The sequence below is a fragment of the Pecten maximus genome, chromosome 1, assembly GCF_902652985.1.
Source record: "Pecten maximus chromosome 1, xPecMax1.1, whole genome shotgun sequence".
NCBI classification, from domain to species: domain Eukaryota; kingdom Metazoa; phylum Mollusca; class Bivalvia; order Pectinida; family Pectinidae; genus Pecten; species Pecten maximus.
The window spans coordinates 45,206,057-45,220,027 of NC_047015.1; the positions used below are offsets into that span (position 1 = coordinate 45,206,057).

A 13,971-nucleotide genomic window follows, 5' to 3' on the forward strand; every position below is an offset into this window, starting at 1 on the left:
TCATAATTTATAACATATACCCGTAAAACAGTGCTGTATTTCTTAAAATCCTTTTAAGTGTCAAAACTTAAAACGTATACGTTTATATTTTATTATCAACGATTCTAACTGCTACACTTTGGTAAGCTGAGCTATATGCTGTGTTGTACTATACTGTGCTGTGCTGTGCTATATGCGGTGCATGTGTCATGCTGTGCTGTGCTGTGCTGTGCTATATGCGGTGCATGTGTCATGCTGTGCTGTGCTGTGCTGTGCTATATGCGGTGCATGTGTCATGCTGTGCTGTGCTATACTGTGCTATGCTATATGCTATGCCTTTGTCATGTTGTGCTGTGCTGTACTATGCTGTGATATGCTATGCACCGAAAATAAATCAGTTAAATGGGAGAACAATTTGCATCAGTACATCATATCGTTTATCCACATACAGATCATTAAACGCCCAACATCTACATAGAGGTAGAAAATAGGATAATATTTAAGACATGCTGCAAACACATGTAAACACATGTAAAGCGAAGAATGTAAATACACAATGTTGTGATAATCCGAAACTGCGGCTTCGCGACGGATTGAGATAAAATCTATTTTAGTGAAGGTGATTGAAAATGAAGATATACACTTTTTGAAATGATAATTTCTGTCGTAAATCAATGTTCTGTCTTGCTGTAGTAGAATATGTCTCTGTTTCGTAGTCGTGAAGGATAAGAAGCAAGCTGATATTGGACTAGTAAAATTGTTATTATCTAGTGACATTTTAATAGGATGACAATCGCTCGCGATTATCTTCTCAGCTGTAATGATAGAGTTTATGGCCTCTCCACGTACTTTGAACCTCTGAATATCCAGGAATATGACGAAGATAGTCGAAGATGTACATGATAGGATGAAACAGTTTTAGATTTATTTCGCCACAAAACGACCTCTACTACAGGTACAGAGGTAGCTTGCATACCTTTACACAGAGACTGAAAACCTCGCAAAACCTATAAAACAAGATGAAAGATGGGAAGAATATTGTTTTTTGTTTTGTCGATATATATGCTGAGATTACGTATTTTATCCATTTTTAAAACACACTCAATGACACAGCTATAGTTAAATATTATCTTATTTATTGAGGAGTTTTGCATCGTACAGCTAGCGCACCTCTATGGCCACCCGACTCGGTGCAGTATGACGTTATACAGTTTGATCCATCGTGAACTTAAAATACTCTCTGAATATGATTTTTCACTCAAAAAAAACCGCTGCTTCTTTTAGAAATTTAAATTACGTTGAAAAGAATTATTTCCTCGAACAAGATTTTAATTGACAGGATATAAAATTTATGAGATTTTATTCTTAAATATTCCTAGCCACTTCCTTAAGTTCGCCGCGTAATGTGAAGCATAAAGGTCGGGTGGAGAGGCTAATTTCTCTGAGAGGAAGTGAAAATCACTGGTAATTGAGGTAAATCATTTTCAATGGGAATATCTGCGGCTAATAGTTAGACATAAATACAAGAAATAATCGATTTATTCACTCCTCTCTAGACAGGGAAATAAAGGAGATAATATGTCTTAAAATTACACTAATGGGTTAATATGAAATACCAAAATCATCGGATCCAGTGCATTATAGACGCGACATTTTCAACAGTTTCGTCTGATCTATATACACTACTAGGCAAGCATATCGACACGGAGACAATACTCGCTGTACCGTGTCAACTGATAAGGCTATAAGTCGTCCTTATTAATTTCAATTTATGAAAATATCTGCAACAAAGAAAAAGGATTAAAAATCCGTTTAAATCCGATAGAGCTTACGTGGCTGAAGACATTCTAATAAACATCTACTATATCTTCGTGCACTTCAAGATATAGTTAGATACTTTGATAAAATTTATCAACTTTAATAAATATTCTTATATACATTCTAACAAAACATAGACTGTTCCTTCAGCGTAATTATGACATCCAAAAAGTGAGTCGTAAGGCTTCAAGTTGAATAAACTATACTATAATAAACTATAATAATGTTAAATTAGGGATTATTACTTAGGTCCGTAGGTTGAGTAGCCTGGTTATTAATTTTACATTTCCTTTATTTTAGTTGAAAAGTTCAGTGTCCTTGACCCTGGTTGATAAGGTCACCGTGACCTTGGTCCTAGTTGATGCCCCATAATATCTTGTCTTAGTGAATTAAGGTCACATTTTCTTTATCTGATAAGATAGCAGTCTCATTGACTCTTGTGTTTAAGGCCACAGTGTCCTTGGTACTCGTTGATGAGGTCACAAAGTCCTTGACCTTTATGGATACGATCAGGGTTTCCTTGGTCCTAGCTGGCGGTTTCAAAGTCTTTGTTCTAAGTTTAATCTGAGATTTAGGGATGTTGAACTTTGCAAATACTTTTAATCTCGCCCTTTCCTGACCGCGAATTTAGGATGCCTGGCAAGGAAAAAAAACATTGTTAAGAAATATCTCTCCATTTGCCCTAAAACTCTCGGGTCCATATAACAAGATAATAACGATTATGCTATAAACACCTGTATCACAAGGAATGGGTAGAAAAACACATATGTATATCATTATAACAACACGATAGATAGTTCATATCAACACTCATTGGATGGTCGGCTGGTACTCTGGTAACACTTGCCTTCACCTAAGCGGCCGGGGTTCGATTCCCCGATCGGACATGAAAATAATTAATGTATGGGGTCATCAGCCAGACCACGTGGGTTTTCCCCGGGTACTCCGGTTTCACCCCGCAATAAGATCTCTCGTTCCATCCGGGCCAGCAAGCGTGATTAATAAAAGTTGAAATAACTTGTTCCGAAATTAATGTCAAATAAATAAAGCTTAAATACATTCATCAAATTAATGACATTTCTCAATAATGCGGGATTACGAACAATTTAAGCCTAATCAATAAACATTTTCATTTTTGTTGTAAGAGCCGTGCTGATTGGTCAACGGGAGATAACTCGTACATTATTGGGATTCGGCGTGTAGGAAAACTATCGTTTTCGCCTCACACAGTTATTTAGGTTATCAAATAGATCGAGTTCCCTGCCAGATAAGACCGTCTAGTCACCGACAACATGGCGTGGATATTGAGACTTACATTTGTCGTCCTGTGCTGGTCCTCGGTACATTCCGTTTCCTTCTCGGACCTGGACGGAAACACAATTAACAGTAATATATTATATGTCAAGTTTATTTTTATTTGATTCATCTATCTATTTATTATTATTATTTTTGTTATTTTGGTTTGTTTTTTTTAGATTTTCCGTAACAACTTTTCGTCCTCATGTTCAGTCTCCCCTCGTTAATTCGAATTCCAGTCACGCAATTTCAGGTCTGACAACCCGTTATTCTGGACTCCAGATTACTTTTGTAACGGAAGATGACTGGCGTGCGGATTGACATTGATATCTGGTTATCTGTGGGATTCTGTTGATTATGTAACCTTAAATCCAACATAAGCACATTTGTGCAAAATCAACCAAAATTAAATAATTTCCATTTTCATTTCAGAATATTTCATTTTGTTACATTATATTATATTGCTCCTATCAAAGTTTCGTTTGTTAGTTTTTAGGGGTTTCACGTCCTCGCAACAGCAAAGTTATAATTACGAGGACGGTTGTGAAGGAGACACATAGAGTAGCAAAACATCACTGAAAGACAAAGCAGCGAGGAAAGAAATGAGAGATTTAAGATGAGGCAATGTGGGCAAACCTATTTTGGTTTCTCCAATGTCCCCTAAATTGGGGACTCGGTAGAAAACCCCCGATACTTCAGGGGGCACAATTAGTCGCCTTCTACAATCCACATGCAATAGGACACATTGGGCCTTATTCTAGGGCACGCCAATGTCCACTGAACAAAAGGCAAAGGGGAAACCACCCCGAACCTGCAGGGAGCTGACAATTAGTCGCCTCTTACGACACACAGTGATATATATCAGACATAGTCCTTCCTATCGTAGTTACAGTAAAAGTTAGGCAAAACCCCAAGTCTATAAAACCCTCATGTATCATGTTTAAGACAAAAGTATGAAGACAATCAAAACACAAAATATACATAAAATGATGTTTCCAACAGATATATGTCAGCTGATTACTAAATGGATTATATATTACATATTTCTCTTTCGAACCAAGACCGTGAACGCTTCCATAAAAAAGCTACCAGATCGAATTACATACGAAATTCAGAGTACGACAGAATTTTTTCGGGATGAAATTAATTTGATTCGCTGTAAATTAAAAAAGATAAATCTTAAACTTTTTTAGTGGCCATAGCGAACGTAAGTTATGTGACTTTTAGTATTATATAAACCACACACCTTGTTTTCAATCGATCATAATTACTCTGATTTGTTTACCTATATGACAGATTGTAGCAGATTCAATAAGTAAAACTGTTTGTGTGATTTCCTTTGTCCCCAGAGCTGGACCAGTACGTCAGACAAGACTTGGCATTCAGAATCATATCTAAGCTTAATGATAGCATCCGCGAGCAGAACCGATTGTCCTTTCTGTGTCAATCAAAGCTGAACCAGACTATAACCTCCTGCCACGCATGCGCATCTTCTCACACGTGCACCAGGTAGGTATGTTTGTGTTCGTTGCACGTCAGCTACATACTCGGTCAAACGGACAATACTTGACCGACAAAACGGTTATATGTTTTCAAAATGGTAGCTGTTCAATTAAGAACCAACAAAGTTGACGTTTTGTCACTTTTGACAAAACAATACGCCAATGACCGAACGGTTTTAGTTGACATAACAGCCGTTGTCATGGTAACTTTTGTCAAAATGGTTACTGCATGACATATACATTGTACTTAATTATATGGTAGACTCATATTCTTATGGAAGTTCATCTAAAAAATATATTCAGAAGTAGAACTTTGTACCTGAGATGTAGAACTGTTGTATCTGAGGTGTAGAACTGTTGTACCTGAGGTGTAGAACTGTTGTACCTGAGATGTAGAACTGTTGTACCTGAGGTGTAGAACTGTTGTACCTGAGGTGTAGAACTGTTGTATCTGAGGTGTAGAACTGTTGTATCTGAGATGTAGAACTGTTGTACCTGAGGTGTGGGACTGTTGTACCTGAGGTGTAGAACTGTTGTACGTGAGGTGTAGAACTGTTGTATCTGAGGTGCAGAACTGTTGTACCTGAGGTGTAGAACTGTTGTATCTGAGATGTAGAACTGTTGTACCTGAGGTGTAGAACTGTTGTACCTGAGGTGTAGAACTGTTGTATCTGAGGTGTAGAACTGTTGTACCTGAGGTGTAGAACTGTTGTACCTGAGGTGTAGAACTGTTGTACCTGAGGTGTAGAACTGTTGTATCTGAGGTGTAGAACTGTTGTACCTGAGGTGTAGAACTGTTGTACCTGGGATGTAGAACTGTTGTACCTGAGGTGTAGAACTGTTGTATCTGAGGTGTGGGACTGTTGTACCTGAGGTGTAGAACTGTTGTACCTGAGATGTAGAACTGTTGTACCTGAGGTGTAGAACTGTTGTACCTGAGGTGTAGGACTGTTGTATCTGAGATGTAGAACTGTTGTACCTGAGGTGTAGAACTGTTGTATCTGAGGTGTAGAACTGTTGTACCTGAGGTGTAGAACTGTTGTACCTGAGGTGTAGAACTGTTGTATCTGAGGTGTAGGACTGTTGTACCTGAGGTGTAGAACTGTTGTATCTGAGATGTAGAACTGTTGTATCTGAGATGTAGAACTGTTGTACCTGAGGTGTAGAACTGTTGTATCTGAGGTGTAGAACTGTTGTACCTGAGGTGTAGAACTGTTGTATCTGAGGTGTAGGACTGTTCTATCTGAGATGTAGAACTGTTGTACCTGAGGTGTAGAACTGTTGTACCTGAGGTGTAGAACTGTTGTACCTGAGGTGTAGAACTGTTGTATCTGAGGTGTAGGACTGTTGTATCTGAGATGTAGAACTGTTGTACCTGAGGTGTAGAACTGTTGTACCTGAGGTGTAGAACTGTTGTATCTGAGATGTAGAACTGTTGTACCTGAGGTGTAGAACTGTTGTATCTGAGGTGTGGGACTGTTGTACCTGAGGTGTAGAACTGTTGTACCTGAGGTGTAGAACTGTTGTATCTGAGGTGTAGAACTGTTGTATCTGAGGTGTAGAACTGATGTACCTGAGGTGTAGAACTGTTGTACGTGAGGTGTAGAACTGTTGTATCTGAGATGTAGAACTGTTGTATCTGAGGTGTAGAACTGTTGTACCTGGGATGTAGAACTGTTTACCTGAGGTGTAGAACTGTTGTACCTGGGATGTAGAACTGTTTACCTGAGGTGTAGAACTGTTGTACCTGGGATGTAGAACTGTTTACCTGAGGTGTAGAACTGTTGTACCTGAGGTGTAGAACTGTTGTACCTGAGGTGTAGAACTGTTGTACCTGAGGTGTAGAACTGTTGTACCTGAGGTGTAGAACTGTTGTATCTGAGGTGTAGAACTGTTGTATCTGAGGTGTAGAACTGTTGTACCTGAGATGTAGAACTGTTGTACCTGAGGTGTAGAACTGTTGTATCTGAGGTGTAGAACTGTTGTACCTGAGGTGTAGAACTGTTGTATCTGAGGTGTAGAACTGTTGTACCTGAGGTGTAGAACTGTTGTATCTGAGGTGTAGAACTGTTGTATCTGAGGTGTAGAACTGTTGTATCTGAGGTGTAGAACTGTTGTATCTGAGATGTAGAACTGTTGTATCTGAGGTGTAGAAATGGAAAACTCGGGAGTATTTTCATCAACATACTGGTATATTTGCCATATCGCCATGTCCATTGTACTAATAACTAAAGTTTGGAAGAACTAAATTTTAATTTGAATAAAGAAACTGGTAATGTAGTTTTCATGTAAAATTGACAACAGAATAGAGTTGTTTCCCTTTATATATTCAAACTCCTATTGTTGAAAAGATATTGAAGTTATTTATTTATTAATCTATTTATTGATTTATTGATTCATCTATATATTCATTTACTTTATTAATTTATTTATTAGTTATTTATTTATTTCATTTATTCATTTATTTATTTATCTATCTGTCTATTTTGCAGCCAGGTGAATGTTGACATAACGTTGGAGAAACTTCTCCCCTTTGTCTACCGTCCCGTTCTTGCTATAAGTTATGTGATCGACGACATCTCGAAGACAGCTGGAGGAATGGTATCTCTACTTGGGAACCTGGGAGGCAGCTTTCTCAGAGACCTTGGTAATCTCGCTGGAAGTGTCGGTAGCTGTCTTCTCCAGGTATCACTGGCGAAATTCCACGTTGTCGGAAACGGTCTTCTCTCTTTAGGTACAGGATTTGAACACGCTGCCACCTCCTTGTTACACGGCGCAGGCTCGGTACTTGATATTCTCGGTACAGGAACGGGGAGTTTGCTGAATTCTTTTGGACAAGGAGCCGGAAATACCTTAAACCAACTCGGACATGAAGCTGGAAGTGTCTTTAACCAACTCGCACAAGGAGCCGGAAATGTCCTAAACCAGCTAGGACAAGGAGCCGGAAGTACAATAGACCAACTCGGACAGGGAGCCGGACATGTCCTAAACCAGCTAGGACATGGAGCCGGAAGTACAATAGACCAACTCGGACAGGGAGCGTCCTCGTCTCTGACAGGACTAGTGAGTGGAGTTGGATCTCTCGGTTCAGGACTTCTGAATGGACTTGGACATCTAACATCTGGAGCAACTGACCTCATCAACCGTAATATTTTATGTTATTTTTTTTAAGTTCGTAGAATAGGTAAGCCCTGTCTTATCAAAGAATAATTGTCTTTAAGATCTTCAATTTTTTCTTCTTCTTTTTTCGGATTTTCTAATGTTTGGGACAACGCCTAGTGTAAAAAGGTAAAGAAAAAAAGCAATTGTTTGATCGAAATGCTTTGGAGGCTCCAAACTGGGTAGTTGTAAATTACTATAACTGCATTTGTATGAAAATTTGTGATGCATATAATATATCCGCAAATGATCCGAGAGGCAGTTGTGATATTACTTTCCGGATGACGACCACAGGGACATGAGAGTTAGTTACACTATATGTGTATTTTAGCCAATAGAAATGTGTTTAGAATATTTCTGGCCTTATGGGGCTAGATTAACATTCAGTTTATAAGTGACACCCGTTATCTCTGTAGACATTGTTAATGGTTAAGATTTTAATTGAAAGTATTTTGACTTCACAAATATATCTGTCTGAGGTTATCTTCTTGATTGTATTGTTTACATATTCACTTTTAGCGAATATGTTAAGCATCGTCTTGGAATCATGGTCTTGTTTGTAATTTCTCCAGACACGCGTTTCATATCTCTAAACACTCTCTGGTTTCTCCAATCATGTGTCTGATTTCTCCTGTGTTTAAAACTTAACACATGTCTGATTTCTCCTGTGTTTAAAACTTAACACGTGTCTGATTTCTTCTCTATTTTAAGCTAAACACGTGTCTGATTCTCCTGTAATTTAAGCTACACACGTGTCTGATTTCTTCTGTATTTTAAGCTAAACACGTGTCTGATTCTCCTGTAATTTAAGCTAAACATGTGTCTGATTTCTTCTGTATTTTAAGCTAAACACGTGTCTGATTCTCCTGTAATCTAAGCTAAACACATGTCTTATTTCTCTTGTCATTTGGGTTAAACACGTGTCTGATTTCTCCTGTAATTTAAGCTACACACGTGTCTGATTTCTTCTGTATTTTAAGCTTAACACGTGTCTGATTCTCCTGTAATTTAAGCTAAACACGTGTCTGATTTCTCCTGTAATTTAAGCTAAACACGTGTCTGATTTCTTCTGTATTTTAAGCTAAACATGTGTCTAATTTCTTCTGTATTTTAAGCTTAACACGTGTCTGATTCTCCTGTAATCTAAGCTAAACACATGTCTTATTTCTCTTGTCATTTGGGTTAAACACGTGTCTGATTTCTCCTGTATTTTAAGCTAAACATGTGTCTGATTTCTTCTGTATTTTAAGCTTAACACGTGTCTGATTCTCCTGTAATCTAAGCTAAACACATGTCTTATTTCTTCTTGGGTGCATTTGGGATTAAGACACGTGTCCTGATTTCTCCTGTTCTTTAGGCTTATAACGTGTCTGATTTCTCCTGTCTTTAAGGCTTATAACGTGTCTGATTTCTCCTGTTCTTTAGGCTTATAACGTGTCTGATTTCTCCTGTCTTTAAGGCTTATAACGTGTCTGATTTCTCCTGTCCTTTAGGCTTATAACGTGTCTGATTTCTTCTGTCTTTAAGGCTTATAACGTGTCTGATTTCTCCTGTTCTTTAAGGTTATAACGTGTCTGATTTCTCCTGTCCTTTAAGGCTTATAACGTGTCTGATTTCTCCTGTCCTTTAGGCTTATAACGTGTCTGATTTCTCCTGTCTTTAGGCTTATAACGTGTCTGATTTCTCCTGTCCTTTTAGGCTTATAACGTGTCTGATTTCTCCTGTCTTTAGGCTTATAACGTGTCTGATTTCTCCTTTTCTTTAGGCTTATAACGTGTCTGATTTCTCCTTTTCTTTAGGCTTATAACGTGTCTGATTTCTCCTGTCCTTTAAGACTTATAACGTGTCTGATTTCTCCTGTTCTTTAGGCTTATAACGTGTCTGATTTCTCCTGTCCTTTAAGGCTTATAACGTGTCTGATTTCTCCTGTCTTTAAGGCTTATAACGTGTCTGATTTCTTCTGTCTTTAAGGCTTATAACGTGTCTGATTTCTCCTGTCCCTTTAGGCTTATAACGTGTCTGATTTCTCCTGTCCTTTAAGGCTTATAACGTGTCTGATTTCTCCTGTTCTTTAGGCTTATAACGTGTCTGATTTCTTCTGTCTTTAAGGCTTATAACGTGTCTGATTTCTCCTGTTCTTTAGGCTTATAACGTGTCTGATTTCTTCTGTCTTTAAGTCTTATAACGTGTCTGTTTTCTCCTGTCCTTTAGGCTTATAACGTGTCTGATTTCTCCTGTCCTTTAGGCTTATACCGTGTCTGATTTCTTCTGTCCTTTAAGGCTTATAACGTGTCTGATTTCTCCTGTCCTTTAGGCTGATAACGTGTCTGAGTTCTCCTGTCCTTTAGGCTTATACATGTCTGATTTCTCCTGTCCTTTAGGCTTATAACGTGTCTGATTTCTCCTGTCCTTTAAGGCTTATAACGTGTCTGATTTCTCCTGTCCTTTAAGGCTGATAACGTGTCTGATTTCTCCTGTCCTTTAGGCTTATAACGTGTCTGATTTCTCCTGTCCTTAAGGCTTATAACGTGTCTGATTTCTCCTGTCCTTTAAGACTTATAACGTGTCTGATTTCCCCTGTCCTTTAAGGCTGATAACGTGTCTGATTTCTCCTGTCCTTTAAGGCTGATAACGTGTCTGATTTCTCCTGCCTTTAAGGCTTATAACATGTCTGATTTATCCTGTCTTTAGGCTAAATGCGTATCTGATTTGTTCAGTCTTGTCTTTCAGATGTGTTTGGCCGAGGAGTAAGCCACAGTCCTTTCTGTCTGTGGTAGTCGATGTCCTAGCTGTGACCGATTGAACATTTCTAAATATACTGACCATGACATCATAGTATCAGGTAGTGTGTGTTTTAGGATAACGACAAATCTCGGTGGAATCTCAGCTATTTCACAATAACTTATTAGAATATTAAAATCGATAAGCATCCTGTCATTTGTCTGCTGAACAATTGTTTCACTTTCGCTTTAGCCAATTATCGAAAAGCATAATTTCTAGCCAACATATTTACTTTTACTGATATTAGATATATATATATATATGGTGAAGTTGTATAGATTATTTGTGATTATATCATAAATGTGTCAATCCCCATATATTATCGAATGATCAATATTAACATACTTATCGCTATAGTATGTGGTAACGACATGGTGGAAAACCAGGCCGTGTCTATGGAAAACATCGCAAAGCTGGAAGAGCTGTATAACGTCACAGTGACGTCATCTATAATCAACACGGTAATCGATCTATGTTTTATGATGCTGATAGATCATGGTGTGAACTTAATTCACAATAAACATATGTTTTAGTGACAATAGTAACTAACAGTTAGCATGTAGATTTAACTAATAACAATATGCTAAAACTGTATTTTTCAATGAGCTTATATGATAATGAAGTGAATTGCAAATCGTTTGATAAAGTAGCCCTGAAATACGGGAAACTGATGCCGCTATAATACATATTTCTAAATGGTGGCTGTCACTATACACATTTTTATGGCAAGCAGTCGGCAGTGTATCATCTTTAACGGTATAAAGATAAGAAAGGAAATCACGTTCTGGTAGCCGTCGGCATGGATAAACTGGACCTGCGGCTTTGAGTCCTATACGAGAAAGGTTGTGGTGATACTGATTTATAACGTAATCGGCATGTTATCCAATCACATCGCCCATGTTATATTTGTTCATATGCCACTCGTGGTATATACCATGGAACGTTTTTCATTGGCTGCGCTGGTCATAAATCGATTGTGACGTCATTGTATGGACAATGACGTTACTTCATGAAATGTATATGGCGCAACAAAATGGCTGTTTCTGTTTGATTTTTCACATCACAGTTTGACTTTAAAACTTGTCAAAATGTTCCCATGAGATTGTTTGTTTGTTTTCATTTCATATGAGATTATATTTAACTCGTCTCGAAGTTTTATTTTTTGCTCGCCAAGGCTCGCAACTTAATAACTTATGACTCGATTCATAAAATCTCATTTTAAATGAAAATTACTTTACAATCCAAAATGTAATAACTTTACCCCGGCTCCATTACTCTAATCATTAAAGGGATATATGTTTAAATCAAACTTAAAATTGAACGACATCTAGATATGAAGTCTCAATGATGGCCACCCTTTTAATTCCCCGCTAACTTGATATAACATGTTCCGTATTTGTTATAAAGTTAATTAAGTTGAATCTGAATCTGAATGTGTTCGTATTTTTCAGGTTCAGTTTGATCCGACGACTATCCAAACGTCCGATGGTGTCTCCTTCAGCTCCGCTTTTGTGACATTGTCAATCTCAGACAAGATGATACTGACCTCCATACCGTCCGGTCTACACCTGTCCGACCTAAAATCCACTGCCCATCAAATCGTACAGGAGTTGTGGACCAAGGCCGAACTGCCCTAATGTTTCCCGAAATAAATCCGAATAAAATAGTAACAAAAAGCTCTCCTAAGGAAAAGTTTGTTGTATATAACGAAGTAGCACATCTCTTACTTTTGCGACATCCTTGTCCTGGTCACGGTCAAACTTCCTAGATTAATATATGACACATCCATGCTTAAATTGCAATTTTATATAAACTTTCTTTCATTCGAAATATGTTTATTACAAATGATTTCAACAGTACAGACAAAAAATACAGGAACAGGATCCGGAAACTAGTAAAAAAAAACTTGAATTAATCCGTTTCCAATAGTAAATACTTAACTTAATATTAGATATGATGGCATAGGTTTGGAACACTTCGAGATAGTTTTAAACGCAGTTTAAGAGGTTGCGTTGAGTGTTAAAGGGATGTGTGATTGGGATGATGAGGTTGGGGAAGAATGAGGAGGGATGGGGTATGTGGGAAGGGGTTGGGTGGATGCAATTTGAAGTTGTGTACACTACAAATCCACAAAGTTTGTCGTAACATAGACCTGTAGGTCCGAAATAAGAGATGTTGAAAAATCACTGAGTCATAATATAATTGGTGATGCCAAATTTTGTTTTATATTTCCAATAAATCACGCCTTTGTCAAGGTTTTTCTCAATAAAGTAATTTTCAGAAGGCCGAACATTACGTATTTAAAGCACATTTTATCATTTAGCCACCTTTTGATATCGAGTTAAGTAATTGAACACATAACGAAGACACAGTGGGCGTGAACAGCTCTGACAGACCTAATGTCTCCCGTCTTGTCCCTCACACAGTCTCTAATTTAATGAATCTACACCAGCAATGCACCGTCTTTCACCAGAAAAAATAAAATACGTATAGTTACTAAGTATATTAAATCTATGAATAACCCACAGTGGTTATCTAGATCAAACATGCTATACCTGATTATTTTACAATAATTAAGAAACAATTTATATCACATTATATTAATCACTTTTTTGTTGGCCCTGATGGAAAAGCACGTGCGATCTTACTGTGGAAAGAAACCGAAGTAACCCGGAGAAGAGCCACGTGGTCGGGCAGATGACGATGACGCGATACCTTTTCATGCCCGATCGTGGAATCGAAACCTGATCGCCTATATGAAAGACCAGTGGGATACAACTGGGCCCTATAGGTAGGGCTAATAATTGTACCTGCTCCCCCCATCTTCGCTAGCCAAGGCTTCTGATTACGTTACACTCCACGAACGGACGTGGAGTGTAACGTTAATCTTGGCTAGCGAAGATAGCTTCCCCCATGGTATGGTTCGTAAGAGGCGACAACTTTCTGTTCTACATTCTTCTCCCTAATGTATCTCTTGACAATGCCCCATCTGTTCGCCCATGTGAGGAATGTTTTGGGTTCTTCCCCTAACCGAGATATAATGGTCTAAAAAAAATGGTGGTTGCTACTCCTGCCTAGCGCTCAGCATTTTTTGGGAGTGAGACGACTGGTTCGCCCGTTGTAATGTGACCGGTTGGGGTATCCTGCTGTATGTCTTCGGCAGTATTACTACAAAGTTGGCCTCAATTCCGCGTCAATAAGACAAACACGTACAGACTCACCACCTACATGAATATGACCAAAGCTGTTTGATAAACTTTAAGGACGTTAAACAACAAAACGGAAACTAAGATAACACGTAGTCCTTTGGCTGTGTCGTCCTCATAACAGACCAAACGACAAAGCGAAACTCGCCACTGCTAAAAGACGCAAAGGCGGAACCCGCAGACGCAAAAAGACGCGAAAAATTGACATCATACAGTAAAAAGATTATTCA

At 38.2% G+C, this 13,971-nt stretch overlaps 2 protein-coding genes across 2 annotated transcripts; one reads left to right on the forward strand and one right to left on the reverse strand.

Moving 5' to 3' along the window:
- Positions 1 to 4,894: 4,894 nt before the first annotated feature.
- LOC117345134 lies at positions 4,895 to 6,806 on the reverse strand. The gene is made up of 2 exons (XM_033908149.1): positions 6,364 to 6,806; positions 4,895 to 6,212 (listed from the first exon to the last, which is right to left on the reverse strand). The coding sequence occupies exons 1-2, from the start codon at positions 6,804 to 6,806 to the stop codon at positions 4,895 to 4,897; spliced, it is 1,761 nt and encodes a 586-aa protein (XP_033764040.1).
- A 296-nt stretch (positions 6,807 to 7,102) lies between these two features.
- LOC117327853 lies at positions 7,103 to 12,221 on the forward strand. Its single transcript, XM_033885099.1, has 4 exons — positions 7,103 to 7,740; positions 10,485 to 10,596; positions 10,893 to 10,996; positions 11,987 to 12,221. Exons 1-2 carry the CDS (start codon positions 7,194 to 7,196, stop codon positions 10,529 to 10,531), a joined length of 594 nt encoding a protein of 197 aa, XP_033740990.1. The 5' UTR covers positions 7,103 to 7,193; the 3' UTR covers positions 10,532 to 10,596; positions 10,893 to 10,996; positions 11,987 to 12,221.
- Positions 12,222 to 13,971: the final 1,750 nt, after the last annotated feature.

Bases quoted from the DNA above. Each gene is read 5' to 3' on its own strand.
- LOC117345134 (XM_033908149.1), bottom strand. From the start codon at position 6,806: ATGGCGATATGGCAAATATACCAGTATGTTGATGAAAATACTCCCGAG. The intron at 6,213-6,363 runs GTAAACAGTTCT...TCTACATCTCAG, and splicing joins ACAACAGTTCTACACCTCAG to ATACAACAGTTCTACACCTC.
- LOC117327853 (XM_033885099.1), top strand. From the start codon at position 7,194: ATGGTATCTCTACTTGGGAACCTGGGAGGCAGCTTTCTCAGAGACCTT. The intron at 7,741-10,484 runs GTAATATTTTAT...CTTGTCTTTCAG, and splicing joins AGCAACTGACCTCATCAACC to ATGTGTTTGGCCGAGGAGTA.